This window comes from Haemaphysalis longicornis, unplaced genomic scaffold (genome assembly GCF_048455015.1).
Source record: "Haemaphysalis longicornis isolate Haplotype H1 unplaced genomic scaffold, Haemaphysalis longicornis Haplotype H1 scaffold_13, whole genome shotgun sequence".
Taxonomy (NCBI): Eukaryota; Metazoa; Arthropoda; class Arachnida; order Ixodida; family Ixodidae; genus Haemaphysalis; species Haemaphysalis longicornis.
This window is the reverse complement of record NW_027526233.1, coordinates 12,142,209-12,163,466: the sequence shown is the minus strand read 5'-3', so window position 1 is coordinate 12,163,466 and position 21,258 is coordinate 12,142,209. Positions and strand designations below refer to the sequence as shown.

General features: G+C 45.9%; 1 protein-coding gene across 1 annotated transcript in view; it reads right to left on the bottom strand.

Annotated features, from left to right (window-relative positions):
* LOC144164436 (histone H2B-like) overlaps nt 1–21,043 on the bottom strand; it is a 47,989-nt gene extending 26,946 nt beyond the window's left edge. Inside the window, exon 1 of the mRNA XM_077694970.1 lies at nt 20,944–21,043. Within this exon, the coding sequence (XP_077551096.1) occupies nt 20,944–21,043 (100 nt within the window). The remainder of the gene's footprint in view (nt 1–20,943) is intronic.
* Between the last annotated feature and the right edge of the window lie 215 nt (nt 21,044–21,258).

Below are 21,258 nucleotides of genomic sequence, written 5' to 3'. Positions count from 1 at the left end.
TTAATACCTTTTCCAGCAATAAAAACTAAGAAGCCGCAGGTTGTCCACAAAGCTGATATTTTCACAGGTTGTGACTGACAATAAAAATCTGGGCCCCATACATTGTCAGGTGAAAGAATTTGGTATCTCTTACAACACGAAGATATCTAGTTACACACAATGCAGGTTGCCACTCGCAGGTGGAAAAAAACCGTGCTTCTCTTTTTACCGAACCAGGAGAACTCCTGCACAAAGTTGACCGTCATCAGTAGCTTGAGCACGCGCCTTGTGCAGACTGTTGCAGTGGAACCTCCCTTGCAAGCCAGTTCTTCAATCTAGGCATGGGTAGAGGAAGTTCGTTACTACAGCTTTTTAAGACTGGCTTAATACAGAATGGCCGCCTACAATTATCCCTGAAAAAGACAGTGTATGACAGCTGCATCTTACCGGTACTCACCTACGGGGCAGAAAGTTCTAGGCTCACTAAAATGGTCTCACTTAAATTAAGGACGACTTAGCAGACTATAGAACGCTATGAGATGGGTGTAACATTCAGGGACAGGAAGAGAGCGGAGTGGATATAATTTAATGTCAGCCTTGGCACTAGTAAGGCATCCTTAACACTAACTATGACAGCTAATGTGAGGTACCACTATATATAAGAACTAGATCTCGTGAATGGGGACTCTGAGGACATTTTAGCGCAGCTACAGATCCCATCTGAACTTGCAAAATATTTTTCTGTGTCTATCCTAACCGCTTGGTAGATTGGAGTGATGATATATACACGGATGAAGCCATGTCCCCAAAATGTGGCAAAAGGAAACATGCACAAACGCGGAAAGCGTCACTGGCATGGACATATACCTCCTGCAGCAGAATGGCGAGGTGGGCTAGTTGGCATATATGCATAACTAAACCTTTAAAAAGCACATCATTGAAAAACTCGTCATGTTGTCCTGTTCACTTGTCCTGATAGGCCTACATTTTTAGTTGAAGTATACGTTGTACCGCAGGAAGCATCAAATTAGTGCAAGAAATTTTTACAGCACAATCACATTCACACATAGTCTAAGTGGCACCAGTCAGCAGCCTGCAACATGTAAGTTATTAGCAAACGACAGGCCAGACACCAGAATCATACTCTGCCTTAAACCTGCGAAATCCCAAATGCTGTGTTACTCGGATCACCAAGGTGTGTTACATACTAAATTCACTAAGCTGAAAATTTCATAAGTGACAGAAATTTAACAGCCATTTTTGAATATTTTTGCTAGGTTCTGAATGGTTAATTTACGTCTGCGATGCTGCAGTAAGAGTACGAAGCACAACCAGCGCTGCTCATACTACTGTACCAGTTGCGACATGTGTGTAGTTCTGACGTTACAAATAAATTCGGGTTGCATACACGTTGTTCATTCCAACATTTGACGACCAAACTGAGCGTTCGAAAAGATTGAACACTCAATCGAAATGCGACAAAACCATCCAGATGGCATTTTAATCTAATGCTGTACTCTCGGAATTAACTCGATTTATCATTTTAATTTAATGCTACACGCACGGCAATCATTCAATTTATTGTGCACGTTTTTTAACCGAAAACTATTATGACGAAAAAAACGGCATCTGCAGAAACGAAACAAAAATCAATATCACGTTAAAACTACACGATGTGCGTGTAACGTAAACACGCTTATATTCACACACGCACTTATATTCTTATATCCGCACTCTCCGGCTTCCCTTATTTCATTTCATATCAAAACATTCGCCTAGCAAAACAGGACAGAACACAAACACTTCACCAAATACAGGGCTAGAAATTGTTCGAGAATTCATTCTGTTTTTAAATGCAGCAGCCAGGTACAAAGGTCTACCGATAAATCTCCGCAACGCACAAAGCGAGTCCTTCAAATCGTTAGGGCTAACAGCTTACGCGTACCGAAGTTCGAGAGCAACTCTGCTACGTTAAATACATATGACAAGAAAACAAGGTTCACTAGTACTCACTTACGTCCACTACTTGGAAGTATTTCTTCGTCTGGTAGATAAATCCTTGCTAGTCAAATCACCGCAATAACGAAAGTTGAAGGCGTGCACACCCGTGCCGTCACCAGCCTGTAGCAGGCGTATCGATACTGAGTGCAGTTAATAAACTGTGGGACGATCGGACCTGCCGCGCAGCGACTTCCTGTCTCGTGTTCGTCCGAGGGAAAAACTAGTTCCTAAAAGACACCCACCTTGATAAAACGCGTTGCGAAATAGATGCCCCAGTTATTGGTAAATACAGATATTAATTGCCAATTATATACAAGAAAAGCTTGAACGTGGGTATTTTTTAAATAAAACAGTAATTGTACCGACAATCTAGATTACGACATTTAAGGCAATTTCAGGGTCGGCGGTGGAAATACAGCTGCCGTGAAGTTGTGGACGCCGTAATTTTGCGGTTTGTTCTGAGGCTGCAAGCACTTGCAGCGTATTTTTCGCGCTTTCGCGCGTCGACATCGCCCCGCGATGACGACGTCGGCAAAATGCACGGCGACGTGAGCTGAAGCGGTAGGAGGGGAAAACTTTATTGAACAGTTAGATCGAGCTTCGAAGTGGCGGGGTTCTCAGTTCAGGACTCCGTTGGTGCGGCCTGCTGTCTTCGCCCTTTCAGCGAGCCAAAGCTGCTTACTTAGGTCCGAGCTGGCAAGTTCACTCTCCCACTGCTCCTATGTAGCTACGCCGATGTTTATGCTGCTCGGCAGATATCAGTGCCGACGCAGCGCCGGAAAGCATCCGAAAGCAGGCGACATCGTCCGGATTCCATGTCCATCTCCTGGTTTGGGGTCATTACGTTCGCAGAAAACAATCATTTTTTTAACGTGCGGTAATTTGGTGCCTTGAGGCAAATTACAAGCTATTTCTGTTCGAAACTGCGCATTCCTCCATGGCCAGCTTGGCTTTCATCTGGGAGATCGGAGATTTGGGAGAGCTTTTCGCGAGTTAAACACGGGAGCTCTGGGTACATCACTTGTAGTGTTAGCATTTTGAGCTTGTCTGCAAGATTGGTGCGTAACGAACAAAGTTTATCAATGCCAGAAATCTAGCGGTGCATTGAATTTCATTCGCGGCTACCGTAGCTTGCATAGGCAGAACGATGAAGCGCGATAGCTTTTCTTGTCTTAAATAAGGGAGCTTTGGTTACATCACTTGCAGTATTAGCATAATTGACCTCGCCTCCAAGATCGGTGCTGAAGAAACAAGCGTTAGCACTGCCGATATTTGCCAAAAAGACCAAAACGAATCACCCGACAATATTCGCTGGCAGCCTCTGTTAGCGTACCAAATTCTTGGGTCCACGCACTGTTTTACGGCGTGGGCGAGTGGATTCAGGCTTAGCTGCTGGTGTGTTTTGAAAGTCCATGGTTCGAATCTTGGCAAAACCTCATGAAAGTTTTTAGTTTTTCTTTGTAATGAGGGTGTCATCGACTTTTCTTCAAGGGAAAAAAAGCAGAGCACCTTGCCGTTAAGCTACAAGTTACGTTCGACGGTAACCTCAGTATGAAGGTAGCCCCGAAATTTGCTTTGCTCACACTTTGAATTCATGAAGCTGCAGTCTATACTTAACATCAAGGTTAAATCAAGTAGCAAGTAAAGTTGTGCTAATTGCGTCTTCGTTCATCATCCTATCTTATTTTGTTCAGATTTTGCGGCAATGACCCTCTTCCCCATTAGAAGGCTCGTTGGCAACGTCGCTTGTAAACGAATTCTGCCCCAAGTCTCTGCCTCTTTCCGTGAGGTTCGGTATTGGGCTACTGTTTTGAAGGTGAAAGGTTCAAAGCAATAGTGGTGGATTACAATACTTGCACAAAAACCCTCGGTACAAAACCCTTACAAAACCCATTCAAAACCGCTCGGTAATTTCAATACAGTACGCCTGCGGAGAGTTTGAAAATAAAGTGTAGCAGATATAGCTAAAATAAATGTAACTGCGATAGACATGTTCAAAGTAAAAAACGGACATACCAGCAACATCCGAACAACGTCAGCAAAATATGTCTAAATAGCGTCCCCAAATGAAGCAGCAGCAACATCGAGAGTACATCTTTAACAAAGTTGAAAGAACGTCCGACATTAAGGTACCAGCAACGTTATTTCAACCACCAAAAATTTTCAATAAAATATTGCACGTTGTACGGATGTCTAATAGAGATACTGCTGGGACGTAGACGTTAGGATCTTTTTGGGACGTCGCAGAGGTATTAGTGGTTTGCTGGGATATTTTTGTCTCTGCGTTCCTTGGCTTTCTTGACTGGTTACTCTTATTTCTATCTTAACTCAACGAGTCCCTCGTCTTCCATTCTGATTCGCTAAATGCATTGCGGGGGTCTGTGTTCTTGCAGTCTTGGTGCACAGTAAGCTTGAAAAGGTTCAACGCTAGACTACCATCCTGGACATGTCGTAGACGCTCGACTCATGGCCCAGTGGTTAATAAGAAGGTTCCCTTTCCCGAGTAGTCGAAGTGGCGCTGGCTACCACCCCCCCACGAAAAGGAAACAATTACCCTAATATAAATACTCGAGAAAGTGTAAAAGAGCACAACCCTGTAACTAGCGTAGTGGTCATCGCACAAGACCCGTATTCTGGAGGTCGGGGGTTCTGATCCCATTCGAAGGGCATGTATTACGACATTTTCCGATTTTCTTTCCCTGGAATTCTTTACTGCCTACCGTCATTCCTTTCTCTCTTTCTCTCTCTCTCTCACACACACATACACACATATATAGACATATATATAATGCAAATTGTGGAATTGCTCAGGAAGTTGCGGCGTTCGGCAAGGGGAAGAACCATGAACCAAGCAGTGGCAGTAGTGGACCACGGTGCGGAGAGGCATCTCGAAAGCGTGATTGGAGCCGCGTATAACTGCGGCATAAAAAATGATGCGACAAGTTTTTCAGCAGTATTGTTGGCCCTCTAAGAGAGTTTAGTTTCCCCAATATTGAAGAAAATGGAGACTGGCTTTTTAATTTTAAAGTTCGGCGTTTAAAAAAAAAAGCACAGCCGTCAATTTTTTTTTCGTATACTTATATTTTATCTAGACAAGCGAAAGTTTGCAGATACGTGTGCAAACAAGTGCTCGACTTCACCTGTCACTGACAAGTTGGTAACAACTGGAGATACGGAGATACGGTACCTCAAAATAAACAACAAATTAGCGTCTGGCCCGATTTCACAGTATTTTTCAAAGTTTTTTGTTCCCAGCAGAACGAGATAGTTGTGTTTTTCCATTTGTCGTTTGGTGTAGATTTTGTTTTAAACATGTTTTAGATAAAACGATCAAAACGTGCCGTGCGGGAAGCCTCGAATTTGGAAAGTCTGCAGCTGCCGAATATGTCGCATAACTTACGCCAACTTTGCAATTTTTTTTTCGGGAAGTATTCACGCTCCACAAAAACGAATTGCACTTTTAAGCTATCCTCTTTGCTTCCGGATAAGTCATAACAATATCGAGAAAAACAAAAAAATTCACGTGTACGCGCTAGTTCGTTCCCTCTTGGAATCACTCAGCAATGTACGTTGCTCATTCAGGAGCTGTAAAGAAATGGGAGCCGAGCCGTTCAGCCACATGGAATGAAATTCTCTTCAATAAAATTTTCGCGGCAGTTTGACTGGAGCAGAGCAGTGAGACAAATCGTAGTTGATAACCAATGGTCTATGTGAGCAATCTACTTGTGTTTTTGAAAATTGTTTTATCATCGTGGTGTTTGCACAATGTGCTTTGAAAATCAGGACTATAATTGTGATTGTTAACACGCTGGACTTCAACTGGCCTATGCAATACGACTCGCTTGGTCGATTCTGCTAAGCGCGCTGCACTCTGCACCACAGGGTGTTTCAGGGCCAATTGAACCCCTCACTTTCCGCGATTTCTAACCCCTCGGTTGAGCAGGGGGAGAGAGAACTGGCCAGGTCGATATTCAATGATCAGCTTGGGTCGATCCACCGGGCTGATACGGGCAAACGCTCTGACAGCGCCCTGGACTGAAGAAACCGACCGTTTGGTTCGTTTCCTTTAATAAAGGTTATTCTCTCTCTTTCTCTCTCTAAAGGTCTAAGCCCGTATACAAAGCAATTAAAACACAACACAAGTACGGTGGGCCAATCGGTGTTTTTATTATTTTTCTTGGTTGACCTGGCGCGGTCACCAGTTTTATACCTTTGGTTCTCTGCGACAAAACGAAATTTTTATTGAGAGGAGGAAGGCCGTCCAAGTGCTTCTGAAATTCGTCCTACAGTTTGTTTGAAGTGCAAATTCGCCGTCTATTGTAAACAAAATGAGGTGCGAGGGAATGGAGTGTTCTCAAAAAAGGAAGTGTGTCAAACACTAGACGAAGAAGCCGGAAAAGAAGCACTTCGTGCTAGGATTTTTTATTCAGAGCCAAGAATACATTTCGCGATCCTGTCACCTTAAGCGCCGTATTGCGCCCTTTCGCAGCCCCTTCTCATGGCACACCCCGTGTGCTATTCGCACCCCTCAAAGCGACGCCCCAGCCTAAGAATACATGCCTTTTCATGTGAGTGCTGCGTCTCTTGAAAATGAGACGAGTATTTTTTAAGAATTCAGCACCTAGCGTGCTTGCGGTGCTTCTTTTTTATCAGTAAAACGCCATCATCATTACCTATTCACCCTCATGTTCGTACATACCTATCCCCATCGTTTGCGTGCACTGGTAATTCTTACCCAGAATTATAATTTTGGAGTAGCTTATAAATGCGACAGCCAAGATTTCAACACCGATGCCATTTCTGGATGTCTGTTGTCTGTATCTCAGGCTATTAGGGGCCCTGAAAAGCGCACTATCCGTGGCACCCGTCCCGTCTACTGCCGTGGCCGAAGTTCCAACTCTGCGGTGTTTGTGAAACGAGGATTATTACTGTGGAGTCATCATTAATGGCTTTACTAGCCTTGTGAACATTCAAAACGCCATGCTTGTAACCTCGATAAATTCTCGTTTGTGCAGGCGCACGTTACCGTCGCAACCACCACCGAACCAATGGCCACAACTGGGAACCTCTCGTACCCCATATAATTCACCGATTTATTGTGGAAGATTCCCACTATGATGAAATCCCTGGGCAAATTGTATTCGCGAAGACATATGACCGAATCCCTAGCAGCTACTCCTGGCCTGGCATCCCCACAACTGTCACGGATTACGTCACTTCTTGTGTCCCTTGCCAGCGTCGCACGCGTTCGACAATGCACCAGCCGGATTCCTTCAGCGTCTCTCCTGCCTGCTTGCTGCATTCGAGACAGTGAGGAATTAGTTGTGTGGTTTCTTGCCCCAAACGATGTCCTGTTTCCACTGGTTTGCCACGGGGGCGGCTACGTGGCAAAATACGTCAACACATGGCCACTCTTGCTCCGGCACATCAACGGAAGTCCCGAATTTATTCTTCTCTAAATAATCTTGCGCCAATGCTCACCGCATATTCTCGTTTTGTAGCCACTGCCATTGAGGAGCTCCTGCCTGACTTTAATATTGCTCACTGAACCGCCTGTGCTTGCAGACATCAAACAAACAGCAACGGGCACGGATAAAGTTTTAACCAAAACCGTTCCTATATAGCTTTTAATGTATAAAACTCATCATTATTGTAATTAATGATTATATCTGCATTTGTCCTCTTCGCAGGTAACACTGCCGTCCAGCGAAATACTGGTTGCTCTTAGTGTTTTTTTCGCTAGGACCGTTCCCCCTCCTACACTTTTGAGGCAAGTTTCTTTCCTTCGCCTTGTTCCTACGATGCACCAGCTCATGACCAAAATATTAACTGCTCGCCCACTCCAGACAACAGGCACGCTTCACACTAAAGCGGACGATTAAACAGAGAAGACCCGATACAATACGACCCTACGCTCTCCCTTTTGCCCCTAATAATCAGGCGCTCCTCTGCTGCATTGTGCGGAAGCCCCAAGTGTGTGGAAAATTTCTTTAGCGCATTCTTGAGCCGTACGTCGTCTTCGAATAGACGTCCCAGTTAATTGTAATGTAGCGAGAGTACCTTCGCCAACAGACAACCATCGCCGTGTGGTATAAATTGTTACTGTGGCCCTATTGAAGTCTTCACAGACTCCAGGATGACGCGTCCAGGATGCTGCCTTAGCCCCGGGTAAGCAGGGAACTTTGCAGGTCTTTGGTCATTTACCGGTTCACTTGGCATAACCACATCTGTGTGACAAACCTCGACTGTTTCCTGGGCTTCTTCCTCATCTGCAGTTACAATACCTTCATCAATAGTTGATGGTTGATCTTTTTGTCCTCACCACAGTAAATACCCGTTATCATCCTTTGAGCCCGCTGGTTCGTTGCTTAACTATGCTGATAAAGGTTGGCGTGAACATCAGAATCTCGGGTAATCCTTGGCCTCTAAATTATAACAATACTGGATGAAAGTCATGAATGCACTGCAGGTGCTTCCCATAATTCTGGAATTTGCGGGTTCCACTCCAAGTGTTTTCATAATGTGTACAATAATAAACAACTGGGAAAGCTCGTACTATGTCGTGGAAAGTCTTGCTCCTTAGCCAGCCTGCAAAGGTTTTTTTTATGAGCAGATGACACATCATCACGCATTTCTAGAAGTTTGAAAGTGTTAATTTACATGTTGCTTTGTCGCCTTGTGCTGTGCTAGCAGCAGTATTTTCATTCTTATCGATTGCATTATTGCATGGGTGCCAATCTGATGCAGTGAGTGTCTCTTCCAGTGCTCCGCAGGGGTCTGTCCTGGGGCCTCTGCTCTTTCTTGTTTTTATCAACGACATTGTAGCTGATCTTAACTGCAAAGTGCGTCTGTATGCTGACGACTGTGTCATTTATCACCGTATAACTAGTTTGTGTGATACATGCCATCTTCAAAACGATCTACATTCAATTCAGCGCTGGTGTAAAAAATGGAAAATGACGTTGAATGCAATGAAATGCCAGCACATTACTTTTTCGCGCAGTCGTAAACACATTTTGTCGAAATATGTTCTTGACAACGTGCCCCTTAACACAGTTACAGATTTTAAGTACCTCGGCATTTACTTCTCATCCAACCTCTCCTGGAAAAGACAGGTTGAACATGTTTGTTCTTCTGCCTCCCGAACGCTTAACTTTCTTCGGCGCAATTTCAGGGCTGCCCCTCCTAAACTGAAAGAACTTCTTTATTTCACCCACGTAAGGTCCATCATGGAGTATGCGTGCGCCGCTTGGGACCCGCAACTTGCGTACTTATGCGAAATGTTATAACGTGTACAGAACCGTGCCGCCCGTTTTGCCACAGGTGATTACAATTTCCCATCCAGTGTTACATTACTTAAAAACCAGCTTAACTGGGAACCCCTAAAAGAACGCAGGCAGCATGTCAAACTTAATTTGCTTTATCGTATCTATTTTAAAGAAACTGGCATTGATCCTGACATCTTTCTGTTTACCCCACATTTCGTATCTAGACGGCGTGACCATAGTTGGAAAATTCGTGAAATACCTTGCCGTACAAATGTTTTCAAAGATTCGTTCTTTCCTCACACCATTAGTTTGTGGAATAAGTTGCCAAATGCTATAGTTGATTGTACAACTGACGCGCTTTTTAGTAAGTATCTGTTAGACTTGTAGTTCTGTTTTTATTTTTGTATTTGTGACGATGTTCAGCGATGTGTTGTAGCCTGACTGCCACATGTATATAACCACATGTTCAATTTCCCCCTGCTATAATGCCATCTTGGCGCTGCAGGAAATAAATAAATAAATAAAATAAAAATATCACTGCCGCAGGCGGAAACGCTGAGGGTCCCCGCCAGACACGCGGATACGCCCCCTTTGGCGTTTTCTCGCTAGTACTGGAGGTTTTCGGCATTTTTTTGCTGAATACGATTCCATGTTCTGCAAAGGCACGTTCACTCTGCAACAGAAAGATCGCTTATGTGCTGGGGCGATTGGCGGTTTCTGCGAAGAACGCTCTCAGGAGCCTTGGGGAGTTTTATGGTAATTTTCACGAGGTAAATGTTGCGCATTCTGTACCACACTTTGGGGCCAGCTACAACAGCTCCGCTGTTAAAACGACGAGAAATTTGTTGATACTAGAAGTTATAAACAACTGCGGAAAGTTCATCTTTGTTTCTAGGACTGCCATGTTCCAGTAATGTTTATTTCCAATTGATACATACAATAAATTTGGAAATACACAATACCTAACATTTATGTTTATGCACGAAGCTATGCAGTTACTCCGTTTATACAAAAAACCACAACGATATCTGTGCTTTGAAAAAAAAATACTACCACAGCGTGCATCGCTCGTGGTCAGAAAGCCGCATAGCTGAGCCTTTCTTGCAGTGAAACGCTGCGGAAAATTCTTCCATGTTCTGCAAAGGCACGTTCACTCTGCAACAGAAAGATCGCTTTCATATTCACACAAACACCTTTCGAAAACCATTAAAACTTCAGGCAGCGAACACATCTGAAATCCCAGTTTTCTAATAGAGTGTATTTACAAGAAAATATCTTGCTTCAGCATTGCCGACTTTAGAGTGGCTGATAAAGAAGTTATTCTTATTTTCGAACATTAATATTCTTGGGGCGCACGCAATGAGCACAACATGACTTCGTGCTTCCCTCTGGTACGATGGGTATTTAATTGCACGTGTCAACAATATTGAATAGCCTATGTGAAGATATGGTATAAATGTAGGATTGCCATGATATTACGGGCGTGAAATAAACCAAAAGGAACTGTGTTTTAAGTAAGCCTTGTTGAAGTTTGCAAAGCAATCGATTTTACTTGCCTCATACTAGGGCAGCCTCTAGCAGATCTAGCCAACGCTTTTAGTGATATATCAGCGCCTACATGAACTTCGAAACCAGAGGTTTCACTATCACAGCATGGTAACGTAGGATTTGATAGCAGTGGAAAATAAGTCTTCTAGTCCCGACTCCGCTTTTCTACGAAGTTGTTGGTTTTGGTGTGGATTGCGTGAAAGAGGTGGTGTGAATGAAAGCAAGGCAATCGCTGGAAGTATTCAGAAGCAACGCAAGGGGGCTTGCAAGATGCAAAGAGGATGGCGCTTATTCGGCAACGTCGTACAGGCCAAGGAGGACTAATCACCATATGATGATCCATAATAGTTGAAAAACAAAGATGGCGATAATCAGCTGCAGCTGGAACGCGAGGATGATAACTCCGCATAGTGTATGAATCAGGGGTCACTTATTCTCCAAGAGATTGCCCTAATGGCACCAGAAAAAGTTTTGAAAGGTACAACGTAAACCGGTTTCTGCAAATATTCAAGAGCTGGCCCTAGAGAAAATATTGCGCTGGTTTCTGCTGGTCCGAGTTCAACTGGGTATAGCCACATTCCAAGTTTGGTCATCATGCTGTTGGTCCCAACAGGCTGTTGGTCCCCTTGAAACCCCTAGGGTTGCTCGTCCCATTTGGGAATGTATAACTGCTCCGAGCTAGAATTAGTCACTTGGTGGGTTAAATGTATATTGCCAGTGGCATGTGCCTCTAGATAGATCAGCAGGATGTACAGATTAAACATGATGCACTTAGATCCATTTTATTTACCGACAGATGTTGCAACTGCCATGCACACTTTTCTTGTTGTTTTTACCGCAACTTAATTTCCGGGCGTCTCGAACTGCTCAGGACAAATTCTTATGCAATGCCCATTGAAGAGCATTCCCATTATGAAGTTATATTAGAACAGGATTCACCTTTGCACAGTAAGCGATGCAGGTAGCGTCTTTTTGTCATGATCAAGCATTTAGTACATAGGACACAATAGCTTTAAGAAAGACGTACGAAGAGGCGAGTCCTACGTACCACACCACGATGCCGCGAAATACTGCGGAATTCATGTTCATAGAAGTTCGGCCGGCAAAGAACATATTGGACCACTCTCGATGAGATGATTCCAAATTTTGTATGTCGAATTACGCTAGAAGACGCTCAGTTCGTGCCATAATCGTCCTGCGCAAATACATGATCACACCGCCGCACACCGCAGTTTGTAATCGTCGCCATGAACACGTCGCCGTCTGTAATCGTCGCTTGGAAAGAACTAGCTTAAAGGGGTCCTGAAATGCCTTCCGCCGATGCATGGATGTAAATGTAACCAAATAAAGCAATGTATTAGCAATCTTCTCCTGCAAGAATTTTGTTAAAGCGATGAGTATTAGCTGAGAAATCGTAAATCAAAAACCGCGAATTATCGTCGCGCCGTATTTCCTCCTCCTTTCAACTGTTTCTTCGCTGTTGGCCTCCCCTCCCATGATGCTCCGCTCCTCAGCGGTGACGTACTTCCGCTATTGCGCTCCCACAGACTGCCGTCTGCTACGGGCCAGCTCTTTCGGCTTTTTCATCTCTGTAGACACCATGGACACAGGCTGGAAAAGCGAACGAATGACCTGGCCGCATGTGTGTGGCCTGGCCTTGCCCTTTCGCGGTGTACGTAGCTGCAGGGCTGCAGTTGGTATCGGCGGCGAACTCGCAGCCGCGTGGGGAGAATCGTGGGCTCGTTCCCTTTGGTGCACCGCTTACTGTTTATCCAAAAAGCGCGGTCTCAGATGTGGCCCCGCTGGTGCCGGGTGTTATTTTGCGGTGGTTGTAATTCCTACTACCGGCGGCATGTGAAAAAAGACATTTTCAACCGACACAGAACCGGTGCACAAAACGCGCCGGATCGGATCGCTTTATCAGCGGCGATGAACGTGAAGGCGAAGAGCAAACCAACGCTGCACTCGATCAGCGAGAACCCGTGTTCTGACAAGCTGCACCCATGTGTTGCATTCAACACTGACGGGAAAGCGTTTGTTTGCACTTGTTTGGATAGTCGTAAAATGTCCAAACACTCCGGCACTCCGCTAGCAGATCAGCCGGCGAGACATTTCGGAAAACATTTGACAGATGGCGCCGTATGCATTAGTGTGTCGCTACGCAAAACTGATGAGACGCTCTACTAAAACTCCCATCGCGGTGTCACGTAGCGGGACGCAAAAATTTAGCGTTTAGCGTATGCAAAGGCCACAAACGCTGTACTAAAACTCTATTAGCAGCAAAATAGCGTGCGTATGTGAAACCGCTTGCGTTTACAAAGCTGCACGCCGAGCGCGTACGTTTCAAACCTAGTGACATCGTTTAAATACACTGGGCACAGTGTAACGTAGTCAGATATCAACCGTATGCTCAGGCGACAAGCAAGAGCTTGTTTTATGTGGGGCGGAGATCGCGCATAAAGGCCCGTTCGCACTTGCGACGAAAGCGAGTGAGAGCGGCAGGAATTCCGTCGCTTTGTCGCGCGACGATCGTTTTTGTCGAATGGTCGGGACAAATTTTGGTTGCGCGACAGAATTCCCGTCGCTTTCGCTCGCTTTCGTCACAAGCGGGAATGGAAAGTTCTGCTGCTGCCGTCTGCTACGCAGCTAGGAGGTAACCGCGCGATCTGCTCGGGCCGGATGAACGCGCACACTCCCGCACGGCAGCGCCCCAATCGGCAGACGGCCGCGTACATCGCTCCCGGCGCCCGCCTGGAGCCCGCCCTCGGCACACTAGCCAGTATATTTCAGGCACTATAATGGAGGAAAGATTTTTTGCTTCCGATGAACCTAGTTCTTTGCCCCTGTGTTTTTAAATACGTGAAGTGGTTAGCACGTCGTCCTCACGCAGCTCTGTATCGTCGTAGCATCGCTGATTGTCCGAACGAAGCTTGCAGCTAAGCCAATGCAGCGACCGAAGCTGTGTGTGTGTGTGTGCATCGCCTCCTGTGTGTTGTGGACGCGTTCGTTTCGCGATGAAATGCGACATTGTACTTCTGCGGGTGGATAGTGCTTCCCATGGTCTGGATTATCTTTCTCGAACGACGTACCACTCAACCTCGCATTTGGTATGTGCAGTGTGCCTGGCTTGCGCGCCAGAGTTTTGACTTGCTGCTCGTCCCCGCAAACCGGGTGTGAGGTGAGCGCCGTATTTACGACGGGCAGGAGGAGGCAACTCATCGTCTGTCAATCGCGGTTCAGACTTGCAACGCATGTTGTGACGTTGCGTTCGTTCGAAACGCATCTCTGGATTGTTTTAAAGTTGAATAAAATGTACGCGTCAAACCCGGGCATTCGGCTCAGGGCGTTCTCTGCGATTGCACCAAAGAAGTGCCACGGGACTTTCTTTATGGTACGTTCTCACGTAAGATAAAATCCACGTCGTGTTATGGCCGTGTTGCATTCAATACAAACGGTTAAGCGTTTGTTTACACTTGTTTCGTTTGTCGTAAAATGTCAAAGCACTCCGGCACTCCGCTGGCAGATCAGCCGGCGAGCCGACGCTGAGCAGACGACTCATCTCTTTGCCGGAAGTGCGTGAAAAAGCCGCCAATAGCAGGATGTCTAGCTCATGACGAACATCTGGGAATCGATGAAGTAGACATGTGAAGATGGCGGCGTCCAAAAACACGAAGGAAAGGGTGAGAAAAAAGCGACAAACTTTGCAACAAAAGTGTGAGCTTTGCGCTGCGCGTAAAAGAGTAATACTTGGCACAGGTGACGTTGGCGACCCAATCTAGCGATTGCGCTAGTTCATTTAGTGTGCTCAAACTGCCTTTCAGGGCCCCTTTAACACCGCTTCAGCTGACTTCACGACCGGCTAAATAAGAAAACTTTGCCTGTACGTTAACTAGAAGTAGTAATGTAATCAGCGGCAGAAATACATTATTATATTTATAGCTTGAAGTTGCAATTCATGTACATTGCACAATTGACAGCTTTTTGGTTTACTTCGATTTGGCTGCTTTATGAAGGGCGATTCTGTGGGTTAGTGAATGTCCATTTTTGCAGTGTTGGAGAAGCATATGGGTGACTAAGGGGTCCTTTTTTATTGAATTTTCGGCGAGTATATTAGTCCTAGAAATAGCTAAAAAACCAGGACTCAAGAAAGAAAGTGGGCACAAAAATTGTAGTGCTCTATTTTATCATGTTCTTTCGAGAGCAGGCTGAAATTTAGTCGTGTTATGTGCTGAAAGTGGACCTTTAGTTTTGCTGTGGAGCATGAGGTTACGGGTTCGATTCCAGGCCGCGGTGGCCGCTTTTCTTGTGGCGATGAAAAGCAAAAACGTCCATGTGTACGAGATTTCGGCCCATGTTAAAGATGCCCAGGCGGCCAAAGTTCATCCGGACCCTCCAGTACGGCGCGCCTCATCTCCTGCGTCGCACCGGCGCGTTAAACCCCATAATGAATCAATCGGAGGTGTAGTTGTACTGGCTGGTTCCAGCAAGTTGTTATAGCAAAGACATTATGTGTACACAAGAAGTCTTGAAAGCAACTGTTCGTCCCAACAGGATCCCTGATGGTCCCAACTACTGCCCTGTTGGTCCCAAGTGCAGCCCAGATTGTCCCAGCAGAATCCTTGCTGGTAACAACAGCAGCCCATTTGGGACCAACTGAGCCGTACTGGTCCTAACTGAAGCCGAGTTGGGACCGACAGTGGCCTAGCCGTGACGATCAGCAGCCCAGCTGGGACCATCAACGTCCAGCTAAAACCAGTTCAAATACTTTCTGTTGGACAATGATGTGGCCCCAATATGCACGGCTCATGATCTGGGATCCCCAGAATGAAGCCCTGTGCCACAGAAGTGCTGCGTATGGGCTTTTAAAAACCTGTACAAGTCCACAACACGTGTTTGATGTCAGCTTCTGATGCCAGAAGCACAAAAAGAGTTTAGGTGTCAGGAAACCATGCGTGATAGCGGGCTGGCCAAGCGTGGTTTACTGCTGGGATTAACGCCACCCTAAGAAGAAGCCTCTGCAGCAAGAACTCCTCCCAGCGAGCGAGGCCACTGGCGAGGCCGGTTTTACGCGCTGGAAGGATAGGACGCGTGGCGTAGTGGATGTTTATTTCCCACCAGCAGTACCGCAGAAACTGGTAGTGGCCGCGGAAGGTTACTCCAGTAGCAGGTGCGATCCCCCACTGTGCAGGCAGGAACCCTGTTCGGGCGATGCTACAAAGCGCGCGTAGGGCAAGGATAAATGTTTATAACAGCGTGAATGGATTCAGGCAGGCTTGTTAACCACGCAAGGCGACGTAAATCGTGAAGAGATGTCGTTGAGTATGTATTAGGATTCAGCTTCACCACGCTAATAAATATCTGAACAAGCACCTGCAGACCATCCCGCATGGCAGTAAGTTCAGCTGGAAGGCTGGGGAGAGTAGTGAGTGTCTCGTACGCGCATATTTGATTTAGAGAAAGGTAAGACATACACGTCAAGGCCGTGGTGACAAAGCAGTTTTAGGCCCCGTATTCTACGAAACCATTGGCAGCAAACGGTTGGGCCAGAGACGCCATTCCGAGACACGAAGGCCGGCATGTGGGGCTGCTGAACACCGCACGTACGGGTCTGTACCCTGGTAAGAGGCTTCGTGTGTATCTCCTGGGGGTACACCCACGACGCCCTCGCGCTAGCAAAGGCTGGCATATCAGGCGGCTTGCCGTCGTACGGGGCGAGAGCTGCAGCATCTAAAATTGGCCCTGTTTCGGAAGGCGTGCAGAATTACGCGTTCATGGAGATGAAAAACAACCAGCGCAAGAAAGACGAGGACGAGGAAGGTAACAGACAACGCGCGGCACTCACAACTGAATTTTTATTGGAAAAGAAAAACATAAAACGCAAAAACCGCGCATGTCAAAACGGTACAAGAATAAATCGCTGCGCAAGCCTGCAACTCGTCAAGTAACACGTTCTGCAAGATAACAAATTTTGTTTTTGTGGAAGGTCACAGAAGGTTGGCTTACGCAAATTTCGCAATTTTTCGATATAAAAAAAAGCCTCAGACACTTCCCTTGTATGTTGATTAGTGTTTTGGAACACAGTTGTGTCACATAAAAGCGGTGTACACTTGTGTACTCATGTACACGTGCGGCAATGAGAAGCCAAGTTTCAAAGCGAAGTGTTCTAGATGGACAGAAAATGCTTGCGCAGTCGCTTATTGACGCAACGACCGGTTTGACCAATCTAGCAAAAACCAGAAGACAACGAGATATGATAGACAACGCCTGCAGCACAAGCAACATACTTGTACTTGTGGTTGACAGTCCACTTATTGACAACGGACTTTATATTGCTATCTGTTTTTTTGGCAACCAGTGGACAAATGTTCGATAATTTATTTGGAGCTTTGAACACCCCGCTAACACCATAGGGGGAACCTACGTTATTAAGCCCGTGGGCAGTCCTGTGGGTGTAAAGAATTACGGCAAACTCTTTTTTTTTCGGCGAAGGATCACCACTCGAGTCACGTTTAGCACGACCTTTACAACTTTTATTAAATTATCGGTGACAGCCACTTGTACACTAGAAGGAAAACCCGCGTTTTGTAGACGAGCTACTTGCTTCGCAAAGCTAGCGCCTAAGCTTCGCAAACCTAAGACCTAATAAATGTTTGCAGGATTTTTCTAGTGCAGACCTTAAACACGAAAAAACAATACCCCTTTTTACTGCTTTAGAATGGGCTGACCTGAAATTAGGGATAGGTTTTGCTGAATGGGGCTCATAACAAAAGCAACCGTGACTACTTTTAAAATGCAAACTAAGGTCGAGAAACTGCAGCAAATTATGTTTTTGCCCCTCAGAGGTCAAAGACATACACATACCTTCGCTCTGAAACACTCTTAACACCTTATTGACAGCTTCAGGCAGTACAATGTGTTGTTCAACCAGCACCAAATAGTCACCACCGTATCAAAAGATACGCTTCACAGCTCCATTTAAACATCCTGGCACACAACGATCAATTCTGGCTAAAAATATTTCGCATAAAACGGGCGCCATGCACGAGCCGATACACACACCTGATCGTTGAATGAGGTTCTGCCCTTTCCAATACAAAAGTACAACTCAGGTAAAAGGCCAGTAACTCTATAAACCCTTCAACGGAAGTGCCACTACGACTCCTAAAAAGAAGCTCGTCATTTTCCAGAGTAATACACTCTCGCACACATTGTAGCAGCCCATTGGTTGGGATAGAAAAAAACATGACCTCAACAATAATGCTGAATCCCTTGCCGAATTAAGTCTCACCTTTTCGCAGGAATTGTACTACTGTCCCCGAATTATTTTCTACTTTGAAAGGAACCAGGATTCTCAGATGCTTCAGGTGGCTTTCTAAAAATCTGGAAATGATCTTCTGCCATGAGTCTCGTTCCATAATCATTGTCCGAATAGGTAAATAAGGTTTATGAGTTTTGATAGTGAAGAACGGGGGGAGTTCCAAACTTTGGGCCTTTGCAACAAAAGAGTATAACCTCTCAAGGCTCAGGTCCTGCAAAAGACTGACTGTTTTAATTTTTACTTCACCCAAAGTCACAGGCAGTTTTAAAATTTGTTTCCATTGCCTTACATGCCTTTTCAGAAAACATGCCCTCGTGCAAAATCACAAAAATCCTCTTTATTAGCCAAAACAGGTCTTAGATTCTTTTCTACTGGAAACTTGGCCAGCGGATAGACAGAAGACACATTCATTTTAGGTCTGTCTGTCCTAGTCAAAGCATCAACACACTCAACCACGCACCTAGGACGCAAGTCGTCTTCAACCCTTCCCGATACTGTCCTAGCCATCACTACCTTCTCAACTGGGTTGAAGGAAGGCTCGAACCTGAACTTGGGGCCCAGGCGGAGCTTTGACTACACAGACACCGGAAGCGGGGAAGCACTTAGATTGAGCAGCTTGCCTTTAGTCGTTGCGGACTTTGTTTTGGTTGGAAGCGTGGGCCGGACAATGTTCAAAAGAAACTCGCCGTATTCATTGCTGGTTCCGTACCATTCCTCGTAACGTGACGTGGAGCAGCGCCTTCTGCCCCTCTGGCTTGCGTGGCACGACACTCGCAGGCAGTCCTTGTAGACTCGAACCTGTCTGCAAAGCTCAAACCTCCGGATCTGGCACATTCTTCTAGCGTGGCCCGCAGAGGGTTGAAACCACCCACGTGAAGCTTGCAGAGTCGGAGAGCACAAACCAAGGCGTGCATACCACGAAGCAACTCTTGCTTGACACATACACTGCGCAATTAGTGCGGCAAGGGAGGCTGGCTGGTAAAACAGAAAGTTAGATCAAGGAAGGGAGCCCTGTGTACAAGAAATGTATTGCACCAAGATGGCAGGCTGGGCGAGTTGGTATTGGTTCATGGTGATAGAAAACAACTTGTGTTGTCTTGCGGTTTTTGCTACATAGGTGAACCCCGCGTTGCGTCAATAGGCGACCGCGCCAGCATTTTGTGTCCTTCCAGAACTCTTCGCTTTCTAACTTGGCTTCTCATTTACGCACGTGTACACGTGTACACAAGTGTACACCAGTTTTAACTGTCACAACCGTGTTGTTCAAACACGCTAATCAAAAAACAAGAGAAAGGTCTGAGGCTTTTTTTATATAAAAAACTTGCGAAACTTGCGTAAGCCAACATTCTGTGACCTTGCAGAAAAGCGAAAATTACCTTGCAGAACATGGGACTGGCCGATTTTCAGGCTTGCGAAGCGATTCATTCTTGAATTGGACTGATTTGACATGCGCGGTTTTTGTGTTATATGGTTTTCTTTTCCAATAGGAATTCAGTTGTGAGTACCGCGCTGTGTCTGTGTCTGTGTCTGCGCGTCTTGCGCTGGTTGTTTTCTATCACCATAAACCAACTCGCTCGCCCAGCTCGCCATCTTAGAGAATTACGCGTGTTTTGTCTGGCCTGTATACTTGTGCTTTCTTGTAGCTGTGAAACTTGCGGTAAGCGGGGGAGGCCAGTAATTGTGTCCATGGCGGTCGCGGTCGTGTTTCCGCTCACAAAGTTTTGAGTGACGTCAAAGAGTGCCCAGGCTTATGAAGGAAAAGACATCTTTGGGGCGTGTTTCGCAATTTTTAGTATTGGTGCTGGTTGTGTCCTGCCCAGATTGCGTGAGGTATTGACACGCTGTTCTATCGTGCTCTTTTAGTCTAAAAATGTTTAAATTTATATAAGCGATTGTGGAAGCACCGGAGGTAGCCAGGAGGGTTAAGCGACGTTTCAGATGACGCAGTCGTTGTCGGTTGTAGAGAGGCCTGTGACCGCATTGTGAACACATGTTTCTTCGTGGAATAAAAAAAGAGTAAGCCCGCAGCTCAACCTGCAGTCGGCTGCGGCAGAAAGAAGATATGTGGTCTGTTATCCTGCGGTAACTTCAACCAGGCACGAAGGGCGCGAAGAAGTGTAGTAGGTGTTGAGTGTACCCGACAACGAAAGTGCAGGTGATTACGTGTGGATGATGGTCTCCGGGCAACAACGGTGTTAGAATTGGTGTGTGTTGCACAGCGGGAGCGACAGCCTTTTGAGGCTTCACCATCTGCGCAGACAAGACTCACATTATGATCATGTTGAGGCAACATGGCGGACGCGATAGAGGCCAGTTCTTACCTAATCGTTTCCGGGTGCTGGGAACAGCTGACTCCAGCTGCTGCTCCGCAAAAGTTGGCGACCCTTGTCCATGCATTTCTTCGCGTCTCACTCTTTATATCGTTCCGCGGAAGTCATCTTTGAGCAGAGCAAGCATGTCGTACCCACCAGGGGGCAAACAAACATTAAATATCTTTTAGCCGCTGACTACGGCCCAAGGCGTCGCGCTGCTTGTTCGATTCTGAACGGCAAATGCATAGAAAACCAATGAAACGCTTCCGTTTTTAATGTGCCCAAGGCGATCAGACAAAGTAATTAGATTGCCTACGCGGCGTCAAAGTCCAAGAACACCTTCTGTACACGACGTGTAAGATTTCCCGGAGAGTTGAAGAGACTCTAGTTCTCTTTTGGATGATGAGTGTGGTGTGAAAATAATGCAAAAAATCTGCCCACGTTTTCTGTTAAACTCGCAAATCGTTTTCAGTTCCCCCTCAAGAATAAAAAATCAAGCCTAGCTCAGTCATCGCACCTGTTAAAACTATGACGTGGTTGTAGTTCTTGAGCCAGTTTTCGACGTCATCCTCACGAAGGCAAGCAATGATCTGGAGATCCGTTGTCCGGATGGCCATTTTCTATGCCAGTAAAAGCCAAGCAATAGAGGATTTATCAGTGGCGTTGGTGCACATTGTAAAGCTACACTGCAGGAAACGCCGACCTGAGTGGAGGATCATGGAGGCGCCGCTGCGAGAGAACGTGGGCTGACAATCGACATCACTGACTAAGCAAGCCACGCAACAAGGCTTGGAGGTCACACGGAGGATGGATATTATTTGACTATGATGTA